The sequence below is a fragment of the Poromitra crassiceps genome, assembly GCF_964638095.1.
Source record: "Poromitra crassiceps genome assembly, chromosome: 15".
NCBI classification, from domain to species: Eukaryota; Metazoa; Chordata; class Actinopteri; order Beryciformes; family Melamphaidae; genus Poromitra; species Poromitra crassiceps.
This window is the reverse complement of record NC_139634.1, coordinates 44,732,757-44,760,609: the sequence shown is the minus strand read 5'-3', so window position 1 is coordinate 44,760,609 and position 27,853 is coordinate 44,732,757. Positions and strand designations below refer to the sequence as shown.

The following is a 27,853-nucleotide window of genomic DNA, read 5'->3' as shown; positions in this document are numbered from 1 at the left end:
GTCAGGGGCACTGACAGGAGTATTAACCCTAACATACATGTCTTTGATGTTTGATGTTATCAATAACACCTTTTAACATTTTATTCTCTTGTTTTTTTCTTTTCCAGGTACTACTCAATATTGGGAATATGTGTTACTTGTTAGCATTCCTGAAAGCAATTAGTACTGGTGAAACAAAGTTAACTATGGCTTTTTCAAGACAACCTCCACAATGTAACAAGCGCCCAGTGAAAACAAACTTAACACACAAATGTAAGGTCAAGTTAGGGCATATTTTACATCATTTATATTTAATTAAACTCTAATGACATTCAAGTTTAAATGTTAAGCATTAGTAATATCACACTCAAGTAGGCTCAACTTTTGATATAATTAACATCTGATTGATACATATTGATACATGCATGATTGATACACTCACACAGGCAGTGTATCAGTTCAATGATCAGTGTTCAGTCATGATCACGTCCATTTATTACTTATTAATCAGAACACAAATACTGGAATCAAATGTCTCCTGTCTCGGCTGACTTTCAACAATTCTGCTTTTACAGAAAAACATGAAACAAATTGTGTTAACGTCATCTTAGAGGAATCACACAGGAGAATAATGATTAACTGTCATGTTACTGTAACGCTGCTGTTAGAATAATGATTAACTGTCATGTTACTGTAACACTGCTGTTGAAGAATGATCTCAGGAAAAGCCACGCCCCTGTCAATGTGTTGATCTCAGGCGGCGGCGATGGAATCATCGTCCAACTGTCGACCCTGAGGCTGAAAAACAAACAAAAAACAAACATGCAAATACAAATCCAACCAATCAGCATCTGCCATTTTATTACTCATTAAGATGTGAAATCGACTTTGTTTCTGTGTATGTGTGTGTACATTATGGAGTATGAAAGTGTATACATAGATGGTCCGCAATTAAATTTTTACCAAATGGCCTGCAGTATTAAAGCCCCAATCAATAACCTTTTCACCTTAACTCATTGAGTGCCAGCCACTTTTGGAGAACGGACGCTCCCAGTGCCAGAGTTTCAGAGCTTTTTTCAGTGATTTCTCGAGGCCCACAGAATATTGTGTGATATTACTATGTAAACAATGAACACGCAAAAAGAACGATGAGACTCTTTTCTATCATCAGCAAAAACAGGTTTATTGATATCATTTTCCGTTCTTTAGTTATCAGCCGGAGAAGATAGCTTGATTTAACAAAAAAGAGCAGTTTTTTTCTAGAAGCTGAGATAATGGCCCTTTTGTGAAATTAAACATTTCAAACACATCACTGACTCTGAAGCTAATTTTCTGATGTAGTCACACCTCAAAAATAATTTCCTTCAATAAAACAGTGAAGGCCAGGGAATTTTGTTTGGCAGAATAATATTTTTAGCTGCAACCAGCAGCGCTGGCCCCTGCGTGCGCTGCTGGTTGCAGCTTCTTGCTGGTCTTGATTTGCTGCTGGTGGGCATCGGATATTCTGGCTTGCGTTTGCCAACCCTGTCCTGCTGCCTGGGTCTGTCTGGGTCAGTGTTGTGTGCTGCTCTGCGTGCCCCCCCCCCCGCCCCGCCCCGCCTCAACTGCACACTCCTCCTTATGGGAGGTGGCTCTCTGCTGAGTTTGCTCTGCACTGTGAGTGCGCGTCGGCGACATCCAGCTTTTTCCGCGTGTGTTTGTCACCGGCTACTACTGTATGCTTCCAGTTGAGAATAATAACGGCTGATCATGCGAATGGGCTGTCGGCGACAGCCTGTCGCAGCGGACATGGAGGAGCTCAATTGTGGGAGCAGATTGGCTGCTGCCTGCTGCAGGCACATCTAACGTTAAAACGCTTCATGCATATCGATGCATACGGATGCGATGCGATTTCCGTTTCCCCAACGACTTATTCTCTGTTTTTCTCTGCCTTTCTGTTAACCTGGAGAGCACTTTCGCCACCTAAGGGTTCTGTAAAATAGGTTATAGACCTCCAATAGCTACAATAGTTGTACAGGAGCTGCGGAAGGCTTTGATCGACGTCCCACCGTCAAAAAACGCATTGGACGTCGAAAGACGTCCGTGGCACTCTACGTCACTATTTAATTGGACGTCGAAAGACGTCCATGGCACTCAATGAGTTAATATAACAGCTCTTTAGTCATTGATGGTACAGTGAAATGTCACCTCTATTGGTCACACACCGCCCTCCAAAGGCCTCTCCTGGGACTAAGCAGTTTTGTGCCTGCGTCCTGGAGGCAAGATGCGCGCATGCGCTCTACAGCGGGAGCGTTGTGTTCATGAAAACAAGGAAGTAACTCCTGTGGATTTGCTACGAAAATGACGTTTCACGTAAGAATGGATTATTATTTCATCACGTGGTGAGTACCCGATGTCACAACATGTACATGGAGCTTTCTGGCACTGTGTTTTGTTGACTTTGAACGGCGATATCGATAACGATGCTATTGCACCCAGAGGACGCTGTTTCCCCAATAGCAAAACTTGGAAAAGTTGCTTAATGGGGCTTTAATTAAACACCAAACTGCGGTGGTACAAAGGCTACTCACCAGGGGGCGCACAGCCTTCTAAGTGTGTGTAATGTATATATTAGAAAGAGGTGTTATGGCTGAAGCCCTGGGTGGGGTTGGTGTGTGTGTGTGTGTGTGTGTGTGCGTGCGTGTGTGCGTGTGTGTGTGTACCTTGACAAAGATGCGTTGGGACAGGAAGCGCCGTACTGTGTGTGTGTGTGTGTGTGTGTGTGTGGGTGGGTGTGTGTACCTTGACAAAGATACGTTGGGGCAGGAAGTGCCACACTCTGTGTGTGTGTGTGTGTGTGTGTGTGTGTGTGTGTGTGTGTGTGTGTGTGTGTGTACCTTGACAAAGATGCGTTGGGCCAGGAAGCGCCACACTGTGTGTGTGTGTGTGTTTGTGTGTGTGTGTGTGTGTGTGTGTGTACCTTGACAAAGATGCGTTGGGGCAGGAAGCGCCACACTGTGTGTGTGTGTGTGTGTTTGTGTGTGTGTGTGTGTGTGTGTGTGTGTGTGTGTGTATCTTGACAAAGATGCGTTGGGGCAGGAAGCGCCACACTGTGTGTGTGTGTGTGTTTGTGTGTGTGTGTGTGTGTGTGTGTGTGTGTGTGTGTGTGTGTGTGTGTGTGTACCTTGACAAAGATAGGTTGGGGCAGGAAGTGCCACACTCTGTGTGTGTGTGTGTGTGTGTGTGTGTGTGTGTACCTTGACAAAGATGCGTTGTGGCAGGAAGCGGCGCAGTGTGTGTGGGCTGGCGGTGGGGCAGCGGGGCAGGCTGATGTTCAGCTGGGGGAGGGTTTGATACCCGGCCATCAGAGGGTAATAGTTATACAGCATCTGCTGCTCGGAGCCGGGCAGGATACGCAGACGCACCTGTACACACACACACACACACACACACACACACACACACACACACAAGTACACACAGACACAGACACACACAAAGAGGTGAAACGACAGAACCCCAGCACGTCACCCACCCTACCGGACGAACTCAACGCGTTCTACGCTAGGTTCGACCCCTCTGCCAGAGCGCCTCCCCTCCTCCCCCCCCCCCCCTCTCCCACCCCTCTCCCCCTCTCCTCCCCCCCATCACCCCCCCCTCCCTCCTCCCCCCCACCCCAATCTTGAATCTTGAATCTTGAATCTTGAATCTTGAACACACACACACACAAGAGCACGTCAGCACGCAGACACACAGTTTAATGCATCTTTCTGTCCATGTATTTATTTGTGACTAAATTACTGCAGGATGACAACAATCCAGATCCAATTTGAGACCAATTTCGCCCAATTTAGGATGGAAGCAGATTTGGTAACATAATGCTGTCGTCTGTTATGCTGTAGCATAATGCTGTCGTCTGTTATGATGTAGCATAATCCATTCAATGTCAGTTCAAAAGTGGCTTTGGACTTTCTGAAATGTTAAAAAACAGTCCACCGTAACTTTGTTTCTCCCTGAAAAGTTTGAAAAACTCAACAGGAATGTCTCTTTCCAGAAATCATATCCTGGTTGCTCAAGGTAATCCACATACCTTATTGTAAGCAGTTTCATGTAGGAACAATTTTCTTGTTGGGGGCGGCTGTAGCTCAGGAGGTAGAGCGGGTCGTCACTAATCACTTTGAATGAAAGAGGTCGGTGGTTCGATTCCCGCCTCCTCCAGTCTGCATGTCGAAGTGTCCTTGGGCAAGATACTGAACCCCAAATTGCTCCCGTTGGTGTGCCAGCACCCTGCGTGGCAGCCTGCCACCATCGGTGTATGAATGGGTGAATGTACCTACTGACTGTAAAGCGCTTTGGATAAAAGCGCTGTATAAATGCAGGCCATTTACCATTTACCACTTTCAACCAAACTACACCCACTAGCTGCTAGCTAGCTGCTGGTAGCTGCAGTTTCATGTAGGAACTAGCTAGCAGCTAGTGGGTGTAGTTTGGTTGAAAGACAATAGTTCCGACATTAAACAAGGTCTGTGCATTATCTTGAGCAACCGGGTCATGATTTCTGGAAAGAGACGTTGCTGTTGAGTTTTTGAAATGTATTTTGTGTGTGCTTTGAGCACAACAAGCCGAGTGCCATCCAGTTCCATTGTATTGGAGAGAAGGCACTATAGATAAATAGCACTTTTGGATTTTAGGGTGAACTGTCCCTTTAACAGTGGACTGGAGTCTCAGCTCACCTGTTTGAGTCCAGAGAACATGAAGGCATCAGAGGGTTCCACAGCCATCTCCACCTCCTGGACCAGAGACGTTCTGTTCTGGATGTGGTACCGCACCGCCAGAGACTCTCTGACCCGCCCAAACGATGGCAGCTCTTCGCACACACACAGACACGCACGCACGCGCACACACACACACACACACACACACACACACACACACACACATACACAGGCATATGGAAATATGGTTAATATATCAGAATCAGAATCACTTTTATTGCCACAGTATGCAAGTTACATACGAGGAATTTGTCTTAGTGTCTGTATGCAGCGTAGCGGTTACATCAATATACAGAGATAAGAAGTAGGAAGATAACTAACGGCAAATGTATCAAGTGTTGAAACGTCTTTTTGTGAGTTTGACTCAATATCTGGCATGTATTTGCAACATTTCTACATAAGCATAACGTGTCATAAATGGCTAGGCAGTAGATAGTATAGTATAGTATAATAGTATAATATAGTATATTATAGTATATTATAGTATAATATAGAATAGTATAGTATAGTATAATCTATAGGCAGTAGGCATACGGACATGAAGTGTAAAAACTATTCATTGCAGCAACATATTCAATTGACCTATGTGTGATGTGTGTATTCAATGAACAAATGTGTGTATACTGACCAGCATGGACGTATAGAGGGACCGTCTCCAGCATGACATGAGGCAGAGTCACTGTGGTCTGGACCAGAGGACTGTCTGGACCGGACGACTGTCTGTTAACAGAAGGGTACAATAAAGTTCACATGCTGTTTTTTAACTGTATCAAACATGTCTCATGGGTCTTTAAAACAAGGTTATCAATTCTGTTGCAAAAGAATAAAAACATGAAAAAATTCAAATCCAGCCTCAGTGGGACTTCTCTATGTGCTCTGTCTCTCCCCTCGTTAACTATGTGCTCTGTCTCTATGTGCTCTGTCTCTATGTGCTCTGTCTCTATGTGCTCTGTCTCTATGTGCTCTGTCTCTCCCCTCATTGACTATGCACTGTTTTGATAAGATGATCTGTTGGGATAGATCCATCTTTGGTGCAGTTGATTGTTTTCTGTATGAACAGAAACATCTGGTATATACTCAAAATGCCCCTAACCTGGCTCAGGATCCTGACAGAGTTTTTCATAATAAAAGCTAAATTATTTAAAGCCCTAGGCGTCTCTAGCTTAGAAAATAACATGGCTGGCAGGGAGGAGTTGGCATTAGAGCTGACCTCCAGTTTTAGCCACAGGCGTCCCTTGCCGCCAAAACATTGGCAGCCCAGTAGCAGCGCCTAAACACTGGTAAGGTCAGCCCTCCTTCAGACTTGGCTTTTTGCAAGTGAATTTTTGAAATTCTATGGTTCTTATAGTTCCAGATGTAGAACAGAATTATGGAGTCCAGATCTTTGAAGAAAGCCGATGTAAGGAAGATGGGAATGTTTTGACAAAGATAGTGGAACCATCTTAACCGAGTTGATACAGCCAAGCATGGACAAAGGGAGGATATATTATGGTCTATCTCTTGATACATGATCTAGAAATGTGTTTTGTGCATTTTCATGTGCATACAGTATGTACAGTATGTGTGAGTGTGTGTGTACCTCCTCCATGATATCAAGTACTGTCCTGTAGCCACAGTGTTGTTGCCGTTGGTGACCGGTGGACACTGGAGACAGAAACACTCGCTGGCACACTCGCCTGTCTGTAGAACCACTGCACGCACACACACACACACACACACATACACATGCACACACACGCATGCACACACACGCACACACACACGCGCGCACACACACACACACACACACACGAGACGATAATTATTGGAAAATAATCCGTGACAAGGTGATCAGGCACTGACGTGAACCCCAGCCTTAATAATATACCTAAAGATCATATAGTGTGCCCCGACATCAACAAAATCTAGGTAGTTTTGCAATGAAGCATATATATATATATATATATATATATATATATATATATATATATATATATATATATATATATATATACATACATACACACACACACACACACACAGACATAGATTATAGATTCATTACACACAAAGTGAAATATTTCTAGCCTTGATTTGTTTCATTTTTCATAATTTTGGCCTACAGCTCCACAAAACCCCCAAAACAGTATTTCAAGAAATTAGAATAGTGTGAAGAAAATCAGCAGTTACTTCTCAGTTATGACCAGAGATGGGAAAAGTACTGACATTCTGTACTTGAGTAGAAGTACAGTTACTTGTGTAAAAACTACTCTGGTAAAAGTAGAAGTACTGATTCAATTATTTTACTCAAGTAAAAGTAAACGAGTAAAAGTAAAAGTATTTTTACTGTATCTTTCTGAATGACTGAACCTCACATCATAGAATATAATTTGAGGATAAAAGATCCCCTACAAATGTTTTACACATCTTAAAACTCTACTTTAAATAGTGTGCTATGGTTTTTCCACACAAAAAACCCCCATTAAAATCATATCTAGTCCTCCCTCATTAATATTTCCATGATATATAAATGTGCAAATAGTTAGACAAGTTTAACTGCTGGATACAAGGTGTCCCTTACAAAGTGCAGAATCACAATACTCGAGACTGATATGATACTGATACCTAATGGATAAGGAACTGAATGTCCACAGGTTGATCACATTCACAAATTCAAGGTTTATTATTAAGACAGAACTGTCTCTGGTGTTAGAACACCACCATATTCCATATTAGCTGAATGTTGACAGTGCACAAACTGAATGTATGTGTTAGAACAACACCATAAGGGGCCATGCGGTTATTTAAAAAATAACGCTTGGAAAAGCCAGATTATTGGCAACTCTGGAAGGAGCGAGATGAAAATCCTCCTCTCCTGGGAGAAGACTCGAGGTGGGAGGAGTGAAGAGGAGCAGGGCGCTTTTCCTGTTAAACTTTTCCTCAGCTTTCAGCGCCCAGAGCGCTGCGCTAAAAAACCACCACCAGCTTTTAAACGCGATGAAATGCTTCTTGAAAGAGATGCGCGCTAAGCGCGTACTTATAGAGAATGAATTGCAAAAAGACGAGCGCTAATAAGTGCTGGCTGTCTGCACGGCTCCTAATATCTGCGTGTGTCTCCCCTCAGAGAAAATCCGTGTTTCTCTTCTTTGTCCACGCCCCGGAGGAGTGCCAAGTCATACTATTGGCGGAGCTGGAATGAGCTTTTATCAGCAGCGCTGGGAAACTCGTCTATTACTTCTGCTCCGTTCTCCCGTTTTCTACTCGTTTTTAAATTACATTATCGTGCATTTAAACAAAAGTAACGAACCTGTTTTGAAAATGTACACAAGTAAAAGTACAGATACTTGTGTTAAAATGTAACGAGTAAAAGTAAAAAGTCGTCAGAAAATTAAATACTCAAGTAAAGTACAGATACTCGAAAAATCTACTTAAGTACAGTAACGAAGTATTTGTACTTCGTTACTTCCCATCTCTGGTTATGACTGACTCCAGCCTCAGTCCACTCCCTCTGAATCTCTGCCAAATTTTTGAATCGTCTTTGCTTGACAATCCGCTGAAGCTCACGGTCATCCATGGTATTTCCATGATATTCAAATTTTTTGGAACGGTTCTGTGTGTATATATATATATATGTGTGTGTGTGTGTGTGTGTGTGTGTGTGTGTGTGCATTTTTTAATCCTTGTTTCCCCCCACCCCCTTTTAATTCTGCCGCTGCTCCTTTGCATAGAAAATGAGACAGTTGAGGTGGTTGGGGCATCTGGTAAGGATCCCTCCTGGAGGCACGTCCAGCTTGGAGGAGACCACGGGGCAGAGCGAGGGGCTAGGTGGAGAGATTATATCTCCACGCTGGCCTGGGAACGACTCGGGATCCCCCAGTCAGAGCTGGCTAATGTGGCCGGGGAAAGGCAAGTCTGGGGTCCCCTGCTGGTCCCCTGCTGGAACTGCTACCTCCGCGACTCGACCCCGGATAAGCGGTTGAAGATGGATGGATAGATGGATGTTTTATTCTTATTCGTTAGTGTGTTGCTTTTGATTCTTTGTATTTGATTTCATTTTCTTTGTATGTCTGTCATGTAGCATGTGTTGTTGTCTTGGACCGCAGGAAGACTAGCTGTCATCTAGGCGTCAGCTAATGGGGATCATTATAAATAAATGAACAAATAAATTATATATATATATATATATATATATATATATATATATATAAGATATAAGATATATAAAATAAACAGATACCTTGTTGTAGCTGTGAGTGGAGCTGGGGGGTGCTGCTCGTCATGGTAACCAGCTGCAGAGAGGAGGCGGCCAGCAGGAGGGGCCAAGGAGACGACGACAGCAGGTCGCTCATCAACAGGAAGGGGATGTCCACTGCTACCCGCTCCAACGGCTCAAACTTCAAAGATACAAGCAGATATAATCATAATAATTTAATTCATTAAATCAGTCATCAAGACAGAAGTGATCCCTGCCATCACCCAATCCAATGACTCACCCTGTAAACTAGGGCATTCACACCCAGTCATCGACTTCTCCCAAAAGGTAGTTGACTAGTCACAGGTGACCCAATAGAAATGACAAATTCTCATCATAAACAGCCAGTAAAGGGTTAAATAATGTAGGCTGGACCAACCTGGGAAAATGTGAAATAGCAGTGTCCTGATTGGCTCTGAGAGGCTGTTTATAAATGAGCCACTTGTCTGAGCTAGGGCCTGTACCCTTGATCTGGTTTGACTGAACCAGACAATCGCAATTGAGCTAAAAGATACCACAAAGGAGGTTATCAGCTGGGTCTGTCAATTTAGGATTTCCCTATCCAGCTCTGAGCTCGTGCACATGAAAATGCTCGTGCACAGGAGCTCGTGCCCACGAAAGAGGCGTGGTTTATAAGAACTAGCCAATCACAATGCAATATGGACAGCGCCAGACACGCCTATTTCCACATTCATTCAAAGCGCACATCAAAGTGTATTAATTATAGCGGAGCTTTACTGTATGTCAGAATCAAAATCCGTGTTGGATATTAGTCTGGTACTGAAGGACTGTCTAACGTTACCACTTTTATTCACATCAGTCATTTGATTTCTTTGAACAGCAGTTTCTGCCTCCACGAGCCTATAGTAGTTTATAAACTCAATAAAACCTGCATGTCTTTTTTGCGAGTGGAAGTAATGTGTAAGCTCAGTCTAAATTTCCAAAATCTGTAGGCCTATTTATTTAAAATCTAAAAGAAACATAGGCTAAATGAATAATGATCTCTTATCACTCATGATGTGTTTGTGCTGTTTATTGACACTGATTGGCTAAACATTAGTCACCTACGCTGATAGGCTAATCCTTTTTTCACTCCAAGAAATCCCTGTTGCATAGCATGATGCTAAAGCAGAAGCAGCCACAACTCAACTCAGTGGAGTGGGCGGATTGGAAGGTCTGGACCCAGGCAACCACTAGATGGCAGAAGGGTACCGGTACTTTAAAACAACAGCTTGAGTTTCTTCACCTGCAAAAAGCCACTGTCTTTTGTTTTGCAGTTTGAGTTATTATTATTACTGCATAAGTTATTACCTCTGGCAAACGAGTACTTTAAGGAGTAGTTTAAATTGAAAGTCAAATCGAATCCTGACACCCCTAGTGTGAATACATGGTAACACAAGCAATCGCTTTCTCATCTGAGACTAGGGATGAAATGATTACCAGTTTAATGATAAACCGTGTTACCGTGATTACAGTGCTTTGAAAAACATGGTGAATCTGAGTTTTCAATATAAAACTTATAACTTATTATTATTGAGCATATTATCACTACTTTTTGAACATTTTCAGCACATTTTAACAACTAGGCATCTGGCACACTCAATTCCTAGTCGCTATTCCCGCCCTGCAGCTTGCATACGCAGCTCGGCTGCTGCGTGCCCTCGCCCTGCAGCTTGCATACGCAGCTCGGCTGCTGCGTGCCCTCGCCCTGCAGCTTGCATACGCAGCTCGGCTGCTGCGTGCCCTCGCCCTGCAGCTTGCATACGCAGCTCGGCTGCTGCGTGGCCTCGCCCTGCAGCTTGCATACGCAGCTCGGCTGCTGCGTGGCCTCGCCCTGCAGCTTGCATAATGAAGCTCGGCTGCTGCGTGGCTTCGCCTCCTCTATTGGCGTGCGTGGGTGTGTTGCTCACAAAATGTTATTGTCCTTAAGTTTACATGTGTGTGTGTGTGTGCCCCTTAATTTTGTGCGTGTGTGTGTGTGTGTGTGTGTGTGTGTGTGTGTGTGTGCCCCAGCAAGTGGGCAATGTTTGTTTGTTTGTTTACATTTTTGTCCCACTGATATCATAGGAGGCATTGTGACATCACTGATGTCATCAGTGAGGTCATAAGACTGATGATGTCATCAGTGATGTCATAAGATGATTTTGCTCTTATGACATCACTGATGACATCATCAGTTATGACACATCACTGTCACAATGCCTCCTATGACATCATCAGTCGGACAAAAATTGAAATAAACAAACATTGCCCACTTGCTCCATTTTATAATAGATACCGTGATAATACTGATAACAGTGATACATTTGGTCATTATAATCGTGATAAGAATAACATTTTAAATTTGAATACAGTTTCATCTCTATCTGAGACAATCTAAAAGAACGGTGTTTTAGATCATTAGACTCAGAAACATGGATGAACATTGTTGAGCCAAAAGCTAAAAGACTCGCAGACAAACACTGACACACTTGTTCTATAAAGCATCAGCTACAGACCTTGGTGGACACAAACTTGACAGACACCTCGAATGGGACCACGGTCTCTATGGTAACAGTCTCATCCTGCAAGAGAAAAGGGAGGAGTCAATCAGAGGAGGTAGTGCTCAGCGTCAGCACTGACTCTAGATCAGTTCTTCTTCAAATACAGGTTGGGACAGCAAGGCTTCTCCTGCATAGAGGAATTGTTGGCACCCCAAAGGCGTCTTCGCCCCCCAGAGAGAGGTTTTAGCGTTAAAAAGTTATACTAAATTGTAAGGGACATTACTTTATTCTTTGATTATGGGGTGCAATAAAAGAGAAAAAATCCTGGATATGACTGATACGCTGTAGGACATATTAAAGGAAGGGTTTGCGATTTTCAACCCACTTTGGATATCATTATAATCTCAGTAATATAAGCAGATGGACAGTGTTTTCCACACAGAGAAATATCCTCCATTTGTCTGCCTGCAGAAACACCAGCTGGTCTGAGTCATTAAGGCTCTCCAGGTGATTCTCTGTGGATGTGCGCACACAGAAAGAATTAAAAGAAACGCCTAACGCATCCTTCTGATACAGAAGTGCTGGAATAAAGTGCAGAGCTCTCAGCACAGGAGAACATGAAGATAAGGTCAAGGCTGCCCATCTGCATATATGACTGACCTTGTAATGATACAAAGCAGCAAAGCTTTCCTGCAACTCAAAATCAAGCATTTTTACTGCATCATTTTAGATCATAGTAAAGTCCCACATTTGTACTGTACCCTGAAATAGCTTCCTTTCTCAAACTCGGGGTGCTTGAAAACACATTGCTCCATTAAGTTCAGTCTGTACGTCGTGGCCCCTGGCTGCTTCTTTACCTCGCTGCTGCTTTACTTTGCTGCTGCTTTACCTTGCTGCTGCTTTACCTTGCTGCTGCTTTACCTTGCTGCTGCTTTACCTTGTGACACTTGCAGCTGATGGGTTGTCCTTCCACAGTGGTGTTGATGCTGTAGGCCACGTGGAACAGGAAGACCCTCGGCCCAGTCGTTACACACCTCACGTACACACACCTCTCCACCTGGAGACAAATGCACATACTGGATTACTATTGTTTTTGCCATGTGGGGAGCTGAACATGTAGGCAGGTAGGTGGGTGACTGAGGACTGACGTAAAAAAGGATGGACAGAGCTATCCCATTGATTTTGGGCTCCCGTTTTGGAGTTCAAACATCGGCCATTGCCTACTTGATTTTTCGTCAGCAGAGTGGGAGGGAGTGGGTTGAGTCCTTGCGCAGCTCACATGTGAGATGAGAGTTTCCCAGAGCCGCAGCTCTGCCAGCTATTGGTCCGTGATCGGCAAGCTGTGCGATCACTGGACAGGCGACCTGCCAATCACCCCCTTTCCTATCCACCTTATTTTTGGCGGCCATTTTTGCCTGATCTGCTGATGGGTGCTTCTTCCGGTGTGATCCTCCCAGCCTTGTTGCTGACAGCTTGACACCCGTCTGGGCGAACGGAGCAAATCACTAATCAGGTCCAGCTTGGCAAAAATCTCGTCGATAAATATCGCTTTAAGGGTGCAGTGCATTCATGGGTAATCGCCTGCTGTGGCCAATATTAACCATTTCGAGTAACACTGTTTCCATACGGATCACCGGCGTTAGTTTGTTGTTTATAAAGTGGCTATATTCATAACGTTTTCTATCTCGGATACGTTATTTCGAATCGCACATAGGTTACGCCAAACCCCACATAGGTTACGCCTCGAATCCCACATAAGTTACGCTAAAACGCACATACTTTACGCCTCGAATCCCACATAGGTTACGCTAAAACCACCACCGCAAAGCGTGTGGGTTTCAGGAGGAAACAGACTCGAGCCACTAACGTCATCTTAAGAGCACAATATTCCTGGAATGCAAGTTTAACTAAACAGTTACATGTCCTCTGCATTCTACATAAAATTAAGATATTACGGGTTGTTTTATTTTGTATGTTACATACTTATTGACCAAGTTATGTTCAATTCAGCCAGGGTACAAGAGACTGAGTGTAGGCAGCCATCTTTTCAAATCAAGTAGAATAGATTAGGAAATGGCAAGCTGCAGCAATAGTCACGTTAAACCGGACCTTGTACGCACAATTATTTTTTACAGTGGGGCATTCAAAAATAAGGTGGATAGTCTATTTTACTCCAAACGGGGGGGGGGGGGGGGGGGGCATACAGTATGACGCCCATACAGTTGTTATGAAAAGGTGAAATGAACTATATCGACCAAAACCATGTTAAGGACCAGGCTGTAAAGATGCCTAATCACGGTTACAAAGTGGGGCATTTTAACATGGGGGTGAACGGTCGGGAACGACGGGACTTCTCAGCCCTGCCTCAAGTGGCCATGCGAGGAATTACAGTTTTCAGGGTTACTTCCTGGTCCTCGTGGGAAAACCTTGCTCACTGTGGGCGATAGGTTCAAATGCATAGCGTAGTTAAAGGTTACACAGCACAGCGCAGCAGGTTGAGAGAGGTGAATACAGCAGGATCAGATAATAGGGATATGAGGCACTGCGTGGCAGGAAGTCAGCTATTTACAGGACGTTAATCCATGCATTACACATGGCCCTATTTCCTCTGTTCCAGGCCATTGCTCGGTGCGTTATACACAGCCCTATGTGTGTGTGTGTGTGTGTGTGTGTGTGTGTGTGCGTGCGTGCCTTCTGGCCTGGGTGGAGGTCTCCCACAGGGATGTCAGGCAGCAAGGCAGTGTGTGTGTGTGTGTGTGTGTGTGTGTGTGTGTGTGTGTGTGTGTGTGTGTGTGTGTGCGTGTGCGTGCGTACCTTCTGGCCTGGGTGGAGGTCTCCCACAGGGATGTCAGGCAGCAAGGCAGTGTGTGTGTGTGTGTGTGTGTGTGTGTATGTATGTGTGTGTGTACCTTCTGGCCTGGGTGGAGGTCTCCCACAGGGATGTCAGGCAGCAGGGCAGTGTGTGTGTGTGTGTGTGTGCGTGTGCGTGTGTGTGTACCTTCTGGCCTGGGTGGAGGTCTCCCACAGGGATGTCAGGCAGCAGGGCAGGGTCTGTGTCGTCACACACTGTGGAGCCGCTGAGCGTCACCTGGGTGCTCTGGCTCAGGTTGGCATCCTGGCCTGGAGACACCAATCAAAACAACACATACACACAATAGGTGCTTTGGGACCACAGGAACCTTTTCATAGTTCTAGGATACAATAGACCCTTCTCACGGGGGCCATTTTGTGTCAAAAAGGCAGGGCAAACACAGGTGCAAGCAAAACACTAATGAGGGTTTCCACGATTGGAATTTGGAAACCCTCATTAGTGTTTTATGCTTTGCTGTCAAGCTACTACAATAGCAGCGTTTAGCATGCTAACCACCGGCCTCACTTCCTATGGTTCCTATTGGCGGGGCGAATGCAAACAGAAAAAAAGCCCTTGGAGGTATGTAGTTCTCGGGAAACGTCCCCAGTGGGCAGTTCCTCTCAGGGAGTCCGCAGAACTGTTTAGTCTGAAAGCACCTAATGCTACCATGAAGACCAATCAACACAAAACATACACACGATGTTACCATGGAGTTTGGCAAGACAAAAACAGGTTCTCCTTACCATGACGGTACAGAAGATGTTCTCCCGATTTTAGTGGGGATGCAAAATTCCCACATATATAAATTATGTGACTTTTGCTGGAGTCTGTAACAAACAAGCATGTTACCTTACGACTGGACAATATGATTTGTAGGCCGGGGCATCTCTGAAGCACCACACTTTTACCTTCATTAAATTCCAGCTGCTCCTGCCATTGGATATTGCACTTGGCCAAATCCAATATGAATTGGATTAATTGTGTCCTTTCTGCTGTACTGCAGCTCGTTCTGTATACCTGGTTTGAGGCCGGCCGTCAGTTTAACATCTCTGGCCACGCCCTCCTCCTGTGATTGGACGGTGAGGGTGATGCAGTACATCTCGTTGGTGAGCGCAGGAGGCTGGTGGCTCAGCTCCACACAGATCTTTGGGACTCTGGAGATGATCCTAACCAAGACAGCAACAAAGACAACCAGCTCACCACATCTCTCTGACTTAACGGCAATGTGGCAAACAGAGCAGTGCACGTAGCAACTGATAATGTAATACCTGCAGGGTAATGTGAAGGGGAAAAACACATTGTAAGTGTAAAATGTTGGAAAATCTCCCTTGAAATGGGCCAGTAGTTAAGAGGTGGGACACAGATTTTTTTTTTACCCAGGACTTATAATGGTAATAGGAATAGAGCTCAAAAGGCACGTGACGTAAATTGTCGCGCAAGTAAAGTTCTGCATTCATTTTCTCCGTAGACATTTCGATAAATCCTCATATAACGAGTTTTAAGGCTCAAACCAAGCCAACCCGTGACCTACTGAATCTCGTAACTCTCTCGTAACGGACAAGCCCCGTCTTTTATTGTCACACGAACACCACAACACATGCATGCGGCCACAACACACTCATGCTGACGGTGGCCGGTGAAAAGTGTCCTCTGCATTTAACCCATCCAGGCATGTCCTTTCCTCTGAGGGGCAGGCCAGGAGCAGTGGTCGCTTTCTCGTACAGCGCCCGGGGACCAACTTCGGATGTTGTCGTCACTGGTCGGATGACGATGATGATCTGATCTTCTGCATGTTTTTAGTGGGGGGGTTATATACGGAGGAACCCCCTGGGGGAGCACAGGGAGAACATGCAAACTCCAAACAGAGAGAAAGGCCCTTACGACGAGATACCCCACCTGGGCAGTAGGCACTGAAGATATGGGGGGGAACACAACCACAGCGCCCACAGTGTCCCAGGCGAGAATCGAACTCAGGACCTTCTGACTGTGAGGCGACAGCTCTACCACTGAGCTCACGTGAATCGTGAGTGACCATAAAACATTGGGTTTAAGCGAGAACAAAAAATAACAACGGGAAAATAAATCTAACGTAGAATTTCCCTGGCGGGGGGGGGGGGGGGGGGAGATGGCACAGAGCACTGTGAGTTTTGGGGTGAAGATCAAAGTATAAACGGGACAGTGCTACAGTGTCAGATGGAAGGCGTGCAGCAATCACCACTCACCTGGTTAAAGATATGGTGTTATTCAAAACTGTGGAAAAGGAGTCTTAAATCCATGCTTCTGACGATCGACTAATCAATATAATCCAGCAGGTCAAAAGTATTTATCTAAAGTTGCCATCATACAACAAACTGAGAAACGCGGGCCATAACTTCGCGCTGACGACGGACAGACATGTGGTCAAGTATAATTCATTACACTATATCTCGCAGACGGTCATTTAATAAACAAAACAACCTTCCGTTTCTTACCGTTCCTGAGATATCGCGTTAACGAGCATGGAAATGACGTTCCTGAGGTCAGTGACCTGGAAATTTGACCACCAAAATCGAATCAGTTCATCCTCGAGTCCAAGTGGATGTTTGAGCCAAATTTGAAGCAATTCCATCGAGGTGTCCTGTGACGGACAACCCGAAAACATAATGCCTTCAGCCACGGCTATCGCCAGGTGGAGGCATAAAAACGTTTGTCCTTTTTTCCGTGACAAAGACGAGACAATGATGAGCTAAAACTAGATCCTGATCATAAAAACTATGACGAATTGTATGTGTATTTTTCATTGAGGAGACGAACGTAACAGAAAGTAAACACAAAGCACATGGCTACTGGCTGTCATCGGCACAGGCTTTTGCTGCTGGACTGCAGCCAGGGCAGCTTTGTATGGAGTTTGGATGAATGGACCTTCGCCAACAATGGCTTTGTATTTCTCGGTCCAATGGGACATTTGACTACTATGGGTTTCGGAAAAATACATGAATGGACGCACCACCCTGCTATTTACGGTCTGCTAACTGTAGCCTGAGCCGGGCACATGGCTAATGGCTGGGTTACGTTAATGTGTTATCTGCTAACCTCAGTTCACTAACACTTCAAAGCAGTTGTGAGTGAAACATGGAAAGTAATGAACGTAAGGCACGTCCAAGTCAACATGTTTGTCAGACAAGTGAAAGGCTTTATCAGGTCACACATCACGTGTTGCTGCTGTGACGTTCCTGCAAGTTGATTTATGTATTTATTGATATATGTGGACCACTGACTTATATGTCAGGCTAGTATGTGCTGAGAGGTGCTGACCTGCAGCAGGCTTATCCCACTCGCCGACGGGCGCATCTTCTGATTGTACCATACATTTAATTCATCCGAGACTGAGTCAAGTCTGATTATTCACTCCCGAGACCGATACCGTACGGCGCGCACAGTCCCAGTCTTGGCCCCGCCCCCTGGCTGTGTGGGCTCTGTGTGTGTGTGTGTGTGTGTGGGCTCTGTGTGTGTGTGTGTGTGTGTGTGTGTGTGTGTGTGTGTGTGTGTGTGTGTGTGTGTGTGTGTGTGTGTGTGTGTGTGTGTATTTACATGGTGCTGTGCTGTATGTTGATGCAGTCCCAGTCTTGGGCCCGCCCCCTGGCTGTGTGGGCTCTGGGTCGGGCAGAGCGGCTGGCCTGCAGTGCCTCGTGGCCTGAGGCTGCGTCTCCTCCTGCTCCTCTCCAGGTCACAAACACACAGCGCCCCCTGCTGTCACTGCCCAGCATCACCTCCACACCTGTCATCTACACACGCACACGCACAAGTACAGAGCACAATGAATGCCAAGCTTAAGAATGTTTGTTTTGCCTCCTGACTGTATATTGGTCTGTATGTGGGCCTGCTCTACCTCGATCTTCTTGCCCACGTCTTCGGTCTTGGCCACGAAGCTGAAGTTGTAGCATCTGGTTGCCCCCGGCGACAGGCACATGCTCTCCTGGCCCGACGACTCCACCACACACGACTGGTTGTACTCCTACACACACACACACACACACACACACACACACACACACACACACGGCCAGACATTTAGGAGAAACACACATTTTCAAACGGAGCCAGGTGTTGCTGACACAGCAGAATTGCTAAGCATGAAGAAATGTTCAACCAAACAGACACTACAGGTTTTTTACGCTCCATTTCTGATGAGTTTGCACTTTGCACATGTTTGGATTTATTTTTATTTTTATTAATAAGCAGGGACTGTAAGTGCTCCTGTATTTGTTTGGCTATTAGACTGTGTGTGTGTGTGTGTGTGTGTGTGTGTGTGTGTGTGCGTGTGTGTGTGTGTGTGTGTGTGCGCGTGCACCTGGTTACTGAGGCTGACGGCCAGCTTGTTGAACCTGACAGGATGCGGGCAGTCGGCTCGGAGGAAAACCTGGAGCTGGATGGGCTGGTCCACGTGGAAACTGGGAGAGTGGAACCTGGCTTTACACTGGACTGGAGTCAGAGGGAGGGGAGAGCTTACTTCAAGGAAAATCGTCATATAGTCTTAAAGGTCCCATTCCGTGCAAAAGCTGTTTTTACTTGTAAATGCATATATACTGCTGTCAGCCCTCCCTGTAATGAGTGGTCACAAGCTCAGAACTGCCAGAGTTGGATTTGTCCCTATCCAGCGTCCCCCTGCAGTCTCCTCCAAGCCACACCCCCAAACGCGTTGTTTGCCCAGAGGGGAATCTGGGGGAATTGGGACGTCACTAGCTTCCTCCTGCATACTGCGCGGGTCTCTCTCACACAAGCTACCTGCACCATTTAGTCTATAGCCACAAAATTAACACTTCTAGCTGGAGCGACGCCAACTGTACGTGATCCAGCAACTGCAGAGGTGCATTCGGTAAGTCTAGGCATTTTGAGATGTCCTCTTTAGCGTAGTACCGTTAAGTTAACGATAACTCGCAACCTAGCGTGCTGGTCCACAGACGCTGATCTGATTGGCTGCTGGGAGCCTGGGGCGGGCTCTCCCTCAGCGGCCAATGGGAACTGTTAGTTCTGAATATATTATAGAAACAGGCCATTCTTGGGAAGCGACTAGATGAGGAAGTGAGAACTCCGTCACAACAAACGGGGTTGCTATATTTTCGACAGATTAATCCAGAATCATGTTTTATGGACCAGAGACACATGTTTTTAAGAGGTTACAGCTGCACGAATTGGGACCTTTAACAGTTCGATAACATCAAATTGCGATGTTCAATGTCTTCTTTAATAAATGTCACTCATTAAATGCTTGCAGGCTCGCCCCCTAACTCAATTTACTCAATTTCCCCCCGAGGATCAATAACGTTATTCTGATTCTGAAATTTTTATTTTCAATGAGTTCAGAGAAAATGTCCACTTTCAGCAGACGAGTCACGCGTGTGGAAACAGCTTCTAGTGTCAAACTCTGCACAGACTGAATCATTCTGCACAGTGAAGATCAAACATCTAACTGAAGGAACAAGAAGAAAAACACATTTCTGACTTCAGAGGGTCTTTAACTTAAATCATTTTTTTTATCATTAAAACCGGTTATCGTTTCATCCCTCGTGTGTGTGTGTGTGTGTGTGTGTGTCTAGTCTCGGCTCCCAGACGTTTGGTGAGCTGCGCCACCAAACGTCTGGGAATTTCACTGTCAGAAACTGTCTGTCCGAGCCCGGCGAGAACCGCCGGCAGCAGACACGCCTACATTTATTATTAGAATTTTATTTGGTAGCGGCAATGCCATTTATCATAGTCCTAACACAGAGCATGAAGCATGAATATGCTCCAAACAAAATTTATAGCTGTGGTTTATTTTACAATCGTTTTTCCTACCCGGAAGTGGTCCGCTTGATACTGTGAACTTGTGTGAAGTCATCAGCAGCCAGCAGGCTCTGTAACGTTAGCCTCGGGAGTCGGGTTTATCGCTGGGGGAAAGACCTCTAGCCGCCGGGGCCGGATGAAACACGTCCTATTAACAGGTTATGTTTGTTTCTACGTGATTAATATGTTTCTCCGCAAATGCGACGATGTTTTGCGAGACACCGGTTCTGCATGAGATCTGCCCCCAGAAAGCAGGCCCGCCCACAACACTCATGATTGGTTCTCCGATGCAAGGCTTCCAACAGCGCCACCTAACGTTATGCAAAGATTTAAATAGTAATATTCTCAGTCTTACAGGAGTGAAACGTATTAAGACTGAGGGCTGAGTCTAGTGTGTGTCAGGTCATGTCCATAAGCTGGTTGTGAGAGGCCTTCAGATGGCTGGTCTCCCAAATAGAAGGCCCAAGCAGTTAGCGAGATATTGTTCAATATCTACTATTATCGGCAGCCGCTCAATATGGAGGAGGCGCTGCTTTTTGTACCCATGAAGTGGATACTGACCTCTATCTTGCATTACAGTATAACTGTATATATCAACCTGCCATGTTATCATCCTGTGTGTTTCTTATGTGGATGTACGCATTATTGTGTTTGCCGTCTGGGCACTCATGTAACTGACTGACTCACAGGATTTGACTGCACTATTACTGTTTATGTCCTTTGCATACTTGTATTTATGTGGACATAAATAAATATTTCAAGTGTGTGTGTGTGTGTGTGTGTGTGTGTGTGTGTGTGTGTGTGTGTGTGTGTGTGTGTGTGTGTGTGTCTGGTGTGTGTGTGTGTGTGTGAGCGTGCGCGTGTGATAACTCACTGAATGGTACGTAGTCCTGGACTTCTATGGTGAACTCGTTGGATCCAGCTAGAGCCATGCGGTCGCTCCACAGCGAGCCAGCTGCACTGCAGGAGCCAGGGTCGCACTCGGGCTCTGCGTCTGGAGCTTCATTCTGAGGAAATAATAATAAAAGGCGTTTAAAATGTTGCTACAGAAGTTAATCACATCTAAACACTTTAAAAACCCGACATAAAATAATGTTTTCTGCAATTATCTTCGTATGTATTTGAATGATTTGCGTGTCAATTAAAGTTTGTTCAAACTTTATTTTTGGAAAAAGTGACAGGCCTATAATGCATGAGAATTTAACTGTCAATGGCAAACAGGTAGTGTAAATTCTCACTTAAAAACATGTCCAATCTTAATGAAAATAAATGAAAAACCGTTCTCGTCATTACAGATGTGTAATAATTTGTTGTATGTAGTGTGCTGGGCCGGGTGGAGTCATCTACTCACCATGAGGACTTTGATGAGGTTCTTCTCAATCCTTGACTTTTGCTCCTCCTGCAAGGTAGAAGCTAGTGGACGACAAGAAGACTACATCACAACCTTTAACACTCCTACATTACATTACAGCATCTCCTGTGTGTGTGTGTGTGTGTGTGTGTGTGTGTGTGTGTGTGTGTGTTCACTAGAGATGCGCATGCTGCAGTTATAACCGCGCTGACCGCGGATTTCAGTGGATCATAAAAATAAACATTCTGATTAATAGCGGATGGGTTGCGGGCGGGTGAAATGATATATCATTAATGAGGAACATTAATATTAATTACGTTATCTAGTCTATGAACGTATTTTAAGCTGCATTTTTCGTCAGGCACATGTTAGCCACCTATTGTTAGATGGCAAGGACCCCCAAGGACTCAAAGCAGTACTAAACAAATAGCCACGTGATGGGATGCCTTATTTTTTAACTCCTTATATGGTCAATGATGTACCAGAACGTCAACAAGGAGTCTCCACTGAAAACACGTTGGAAGAGAAGACGCGCTAGTATTATTTTCCCATACAGCTCAATCCAGTCTTGATCTAAACTTAAAGCTATAGAGTTAGCCTCGTATGCTACATGGGCAAGTGCTGGACTGGATTATAATACAGCATGGAAGCTTATTTGGAGTTAACTGCAGCGATCGCACCGACGGCAGCTCAAACACTATGTTCATATCGCTCCTTTATAGCGTTGTGAAATGTCGGGTGCAGATCTATAAATAGTACAAAATAATTTGCGTGGATTTATGGCAGGCGGATGGTTCATTAGGGTGGCATAAAAGCTCATCCTCGCAACTCTAATGTTCACACAAATATGCATGTTTTTTCTTGTATTGTAAAACCTTAGTTGGTCGCCTAAACATGGCATGTTTTAGTCTAGAATAGGCAAAAGAGAAAATATTTATTTTCTGAATTATTTTGTGTTGAGTTTTTTTCTTGGGTGACTCTCAATGATAATAAAAAAAAATCTCCCCAATTATACTTGGTCAATTCCCCCTGCTGTCCTGGTCGTTGCTCCACCCCCCTCTGCCGATCTGGAGAGAGCTGTAGACTAGCACCATGCTTCCTCTGCTACATCACCAGCCTCTTCTTTTCACCTGACAGTGAGGAGTTTCACAGGCAGGACATAGCTCGAGGGAGGATCACGCTATTCCCCCCAGTTCCCCTCTCCCTGAACAGGCGTCCCCACCGACCAGAGGAGGCGCTAGTGCAGCGACCAGGACACATACCCTTAATCTGGCTTCCCACCCGCAAACACAGCCAATTGTGCCTGTATGGACGCCCGACCAAGCCGGGGTTAACACGGGGGCTCGAACCTGCGACCCTCGTATTGGTAGGCAGGGAATCTACTGCTGCACCACCCGGACGCCCCTCTCAATAAGATGCTGGCTTCCTAATTGGCCCTCAGTCATGAAAACTTTGAGAAGCCCTAATTTAGATTAAAGGAGTAGTTCAGATTTTTGGAACCCTAGCCCTATTTGCTACTTATGATATTGATTGGTAGATTCCTTTCTCAGCACAATCCATGCTGCTCCTCATACCAGCTCCAGAGAGTTATGCCTCCCACACACTAGAGGATAAAATGCCCGATTTAATGCCCGATTCCCCTCGGGGGGGCGTGGCCCGATTCGAGGCTAGTCTCAACCGATTTTTTGTCAAAATAATTGTCAAGTGTGTGGTGTCAATAAGATTATTGATTGAATCGGAGCCTGCCCGATCTCGAATCGGGCATATCAAACATGTTTGATATTTACGATGGCTGTCTCCCGACGGAACCCGCAATAGCCAAAGAGAGCGAGCAGACCGGGACGCGTCGACGCGTCATACCCGGATGTTAATGCAGCGCTCACAACAAACGAGCAACAGCAGTGCCATGTAGCTCCTCTCTCCCCAGCATCCTCACAGCAGCGGGTGGACAGCGGCGGATGGCTCTCCAAACATGTGCCGAGCGAGCGGTTTGTTTGCTTCAAGGGAGCGGATATGCTATATGAGCTCTCAGACAGGACGTTGTTTTAGCTCATTTTGCGAGGGTGTCCGCTGCTTGTAGTGGACCCGCCGCTCTGTACATGTTTGGAGAGCCATCTGCGGTTTTGTGGGATATGAACAGCCTAACAGTCTAGTTGCTGGAATCGCTTTGAGTCTGTACTTCAAACGGCTGGTGGGTGTGTGGTCTCGCAGTCTGGCCGAATCGTCTAGTGTGTGCGTTCAGGCGATTTTAATGTTAAAATCTGATGAAATTGTCCTTATGTCTGTGGTCTCTCATGTTTTTAAAATCGGTTAAGATTTGAAAATCCTCTAGTGTGTAGGCAGCATTAGCCACAAACAAATAGGTCAACGGGGTCACGCTCCTGTCTGTGCAAGCTGACTGAGGCTCACTGAAATGTCCTCCACAGTGCACACACAGTAACTATGGCTAACTATCTGGAGCTATTATGATCTCTATAGACGGTTTTAACTTGACAACAAAAACATTCTAAATTGAACCCCCGCTCACTTCCTGTTGCAGTGTTTGCTATGGACATAAAAGAAAAAAAAACATTCAAGTGCAGGACTGACCATTCCGTGAAAACCGCCTATACAGCTGAGCAGCGAAAACAAAAGTAACGATGTCGAGTGAATATTTCTGCAGTTTGCCGAATGCTGAGAAAAAGGAAGTGCTGTGGGGTTGCGCTCTGGTGAAAACCGTCTATATCATCTATATCTGATAGTCAAACCAATTCAAAGAGGTGAATTTCGCCGAAAAGCAACTAGTTTGAATTTTGAATTTCAGACAGTTATATTTACCCAGATATTATTTAACTCGTCCATCTATGTTTAAACTGATTTTGCTACTACAATCAGACATGTGTAAAGTCATGTGTAAATTAGGTGCCTTTTTGAAGAATGTCCTGCCTTTGTTCAAATGACATGCACTAGCCATGCCGTGTGCCATTGTATATTGTTTTTGTATGTTTTGTTTGTGCTCCATACCATGTGATCATGGTCAATGAGTCACATTAAATAAATAAATGAAATGAAATAAAAATGATCTCTCTCTATCATATCTGATAGAAAGAGGAACAGCATGGATTGTGCTGAGAAAGAAATCCTGCAACCTGTTGCACCAGCTGTTATCTCTTAAAGGAGACTAAACACCAGCTGTTATCTCTTAAAGGAGACTAAACCCCCAGAATTCTGCCAAAACAGCTGCTTCATTTTTTTAAACCAGCAGAGTCCATAGTCCATCTTCTTCATTTTAGTTTCCGCCAGACTAGGCACGGTTTAGTGCATTGCTGCCTCACACTGGTGTAGATACATCATTGCACATTTATTATACAGGGCTGTGGGTTTCATGATAATGCCTCACCGTGGCTTCGACTTCGCCCGTGGCGTGTAGGGGGAGTCAGCCAGGACTGAGTGGTAGGTTACTCCGGCTCCCTGGTTGTAACTATTAACTAATAGTTAGCTAGTTACATAGGACAGGATTTTTTTATCCCATTTTTATCCCCCATTAGTGCTAATTTTAATTTATTTATCCTGGTTGCTTCTCCACCCTCTGCCGATCTGGAGAGAGCTGAAACTGGCTCCATGCTTCCTCCGAGACATGGGCAGTTAGCCAGCTGCTTCTTTTCACCTGACAGAGGAAGCTTCAGTGGTAGGACAAAGCACGTGGGAGGATCACGCTATTCCAACCAGTTCCCCTCCCTCCGAACAGGCGCCCCGAACGACCAGAGGAGGCACCACTTCAGCGACCAGGATATTGCATGTTTTGGTGAGGGGTTCCTATATGAAGGAAACCCCCAGGGGGCACGGGGAGAACATGCAAACTCCACACAGAAAGGATCTTTTTGACGACCCCACCCGGGCGGTGGGCACTGGAGGACATGCGGAGGGGCACGCACTCCTTCACAGCGTCTCACAGCGTCCCAGGTGGGAATCGAAAGCTAGGACAGGATTAAGCATGTTTACAGCCTGGTTCAAAAAAACGGTTTTGCTCTATATCGCTAATTTCACCTTTCAAGATAGATAAAAGAGACTATGTTTTGGGGCTGATTGACAGGTCACCTGTCCAGTGATCATGCAGCTCACCGATCACGGACCAATAGCAGGCGGAGCTGCGGCTCTGGGAAAGCCCTTGTCTGGCACGAGCTACGTGCAACGGCCACACTAGGCTTCAAAACTAGAGTCCAAAAACCAATGGGTGACGTCACCATGTTTTTGAGATGGTGGATGGTGCTTACCTCTGCCCAGCAGCTCCATGCAGTAGGTGATGTAGTCTTTGACGTTGGCCATCAGATAAGCACAGCGCAGGGCTGTGCTCAAGATGGCCGTCAGCAGACCCCACCAGCGCTCTGTGCGATAGTCACACATCACATAGTCCAACAGCCTACACACACACACACACACACACACACACACACACACACACACACACACACACACACACACCAAACAACAAGGTATATTTTTTCACCTAGGTATAGAAAAACATGGTGTAGAGCAGTATATTTTTTGAAAGCAGATTTGGTGACTTACTTCAGGGCTTTGGTGTAGTCTTTAGCATGGTAGTACTCCTCTCCCATCTGCACCACTGGACGAGAGAGAGAGAGAGAGAGAGAGAGAGAGAGAAATACTTCTCTATAAGAAAAGACTGACAATGTGAGGTAAGACCAATACATTTAAAAAATGCTTTCTCGAATGCAACAGCAGTAAGGAGTCGTGTCCACAGAACGCTTTTTTTTAGCTGCCAGCGCCTTTCTGCAATTCGTTCTCCATGGTAAAGATGCTCTAGGAGTGCTCCCCAGCACTGCGGCTGGTGTTAAGCGCTCTGGGCGCCTCAAGCAGTAAACATCTCAACTTTTAGAGAGGAGCGCTGCTCATCAATGCAGTTCTAATGGTATTCTACAAGCCTGGTGGGCCCGCCAGGCCAGGGGGGAAAAAAATGCAAAAAAAAAAAAAAATACATTTGTGGTGTATGGACACGGCTCATTCCAAGCCATAGGTCAGGAAAGCTGGTTGGGAAATAAAATGATGAGAAAAGCTGTGGTACTCACTGAGGTGGCTCTTCATACGAGGACACTTGTACTTCTTAAACTGGGCCACAGCGTTACTGAGGAGGGCTATGATCACCTCCTGCATGGAGAGAGACCAGAAAACACCTTAACACATTTCATTGATTCAGTAGGTCACAGGTTGGCTTGGTTCCAGCCTTAAAACTCGTTATGTAAGGATTTTTCAAAATGTCTATGGAGAAAATGAATGAGGAACTCTCCTCCGGGGCTTGAAATGTCACGTGACTGTTGAGCTCTAATAGATGGGGAAAATGTGTACATATACTGTATCTGTATGTCACCAAATGTCGGGCAAAAACAAAAAAAATCCAATATCATACATTTTTAGATTTTTTTGCTGTTGGGTTTAAGTGGGGTGTGCTGTGTCGCCAAAGACCAAGGTATACACCAAACTACTTAGCAATCCCTCCCCCTAGTGTTTACTATGTACTGTCTGTGTGTTTAGTATGTACTGCCTATGTGTTTAGTATGTTATAGTGTAGTGTACTGTGTACTCTGTATGCGTTTAGTATGTTATAGTGTAGTGTACTGTGTACTGTCTATGTGTTTAGTATGTTATAGTGTAGTGTACTGTGTACTGTCTATGTGTTTAGTATGTTATAGTGTAGTGTACTGTGTACTGTCTATTGTGTTTAGTATGTTATAGTGTAGTGTACTGTGTACTGTCTATTGTGTTTAGTATGTTATAGTGTAGTGTACTGTGTACTGTCTATTGTGTTTAGTATGTTATAGTGTAGTGTACTGTGTACTGTCTATTGTGTTTAGTATGTTATAGTGTAGTGTACTGTGTACTGTCTATTGTGTTTAGTATGTTATAGTGTAGTGTACTGTGTACTCTGTATGCGTTTAGTATGTTCAGTGTGTGTATTCTTGTATGTAATGTGTGTATTGTGTGGGTACTAACAGAATGTGGTACGTCTCTCTCTTTAATCTGGAGGGCCAGTATTCCTGTCTTCTCCTTCTCACCGTCTGGAGGGTCGATACCTGGACATTAAAACAACATGTCAATGCATTAGCCCTATAGCTATATATTAAAACAACATGTCAATGCATTAGCCCTATAGCTATATATTAAAACAACACGTCAATGCATTAGCCCTATAGCTATATATTAAAACAACACGTCAATGCATTAGCCCTATAGCTATATATTAGAACAACACGTCAATGCATTAGCCCTATAGCTATATATTAAAACAACACGTCAATGCATTAGCCCTATAGCTATACATTAAAACAACACGTCAATGCATTAGCCCTATAGCTATACATTAAAACAACACGTCAATGCATTAGCCCTATAGCTATATATTAAAAC

At 44.9% G+C, this 27,853-nt stretch overlaps 1 protein-coding gene across 1 annotated transcript in view; it reads right to left on the bottom strand.

Annotated features, from left to right (window-relative positions):
- Positions 1-289: 289 nt before the first annotated feature.
- Positions 290-27,853, bottom strand: part of LOC310790578 (trafficking protein particle complex subunit 11-like) — a 49,365-nt gene continuing 21,801 nt past the window's right edge. Inside the window, exons 12-30 of the mRNA XM_083652286.1 lie at positions 27,440-27,519; positions 26,518-26,596; positions 26,000-26,054; positions 25,705-25,850; positions 21,452-21,513; positions 20,975-21,107; positions 18,629-18,759; positions 18,167-18,292; positions 17,869-18,062; positions 15,316-15,464; positions 14,446-14,567; positions 12,385-12,504; positions 11,463-11,528; positions 8,950-9,106; positions 6,313-6,424; positions 5,362-5,453; positions 4,692-4,825; positions 3,216-3,383; positions 290-777 (exon numbers count right to left, since the gene is read on the bottom strand). Of these exons, the coding sequence (XP_083508412.1) occupies positions 733-777; positions 3,216-3,383; positions 4,692-4,825; positions 5,362-5,453; positions 6,313-6,424; positions 8,950-9,106; positions 11,463-11,528; positions 12,385-12,504; positions 14,446-14,567; positions 15,316-15,464; positions 17,869-18,062; positions 18,167-18,292; positions 18,629-18,759; positions 20,975-21,107; positions 21,452-21,513; positions 25,705-25,850; positions 26,000-26,054; positions 26,518-26,596; positions 27,440-27,519 (2,171 nt within the window). The 3' untranslated portion in view covers positions 290-732. The remainder of the gene's footprint in view (positions 778-3,215; positions 3,384-4,691; positions 4,826-5,361; positions 5,454-6,312; positions 6,425-8,949; positions 9,107-11,462; positions 11,529-12,384; positions 12,505-14,445; positions 14,568-15,315; positions 15,465-17,868; positions 18,063-18,166; positions 18,293-18,628; positions 18,760-20,974; positions 21,108-21,451; positions 21,514-25,704; positions 25,851-25,999; positions 26,055-26,517; positions 26,597-27,439; positions 27,520-27,853) is intronic.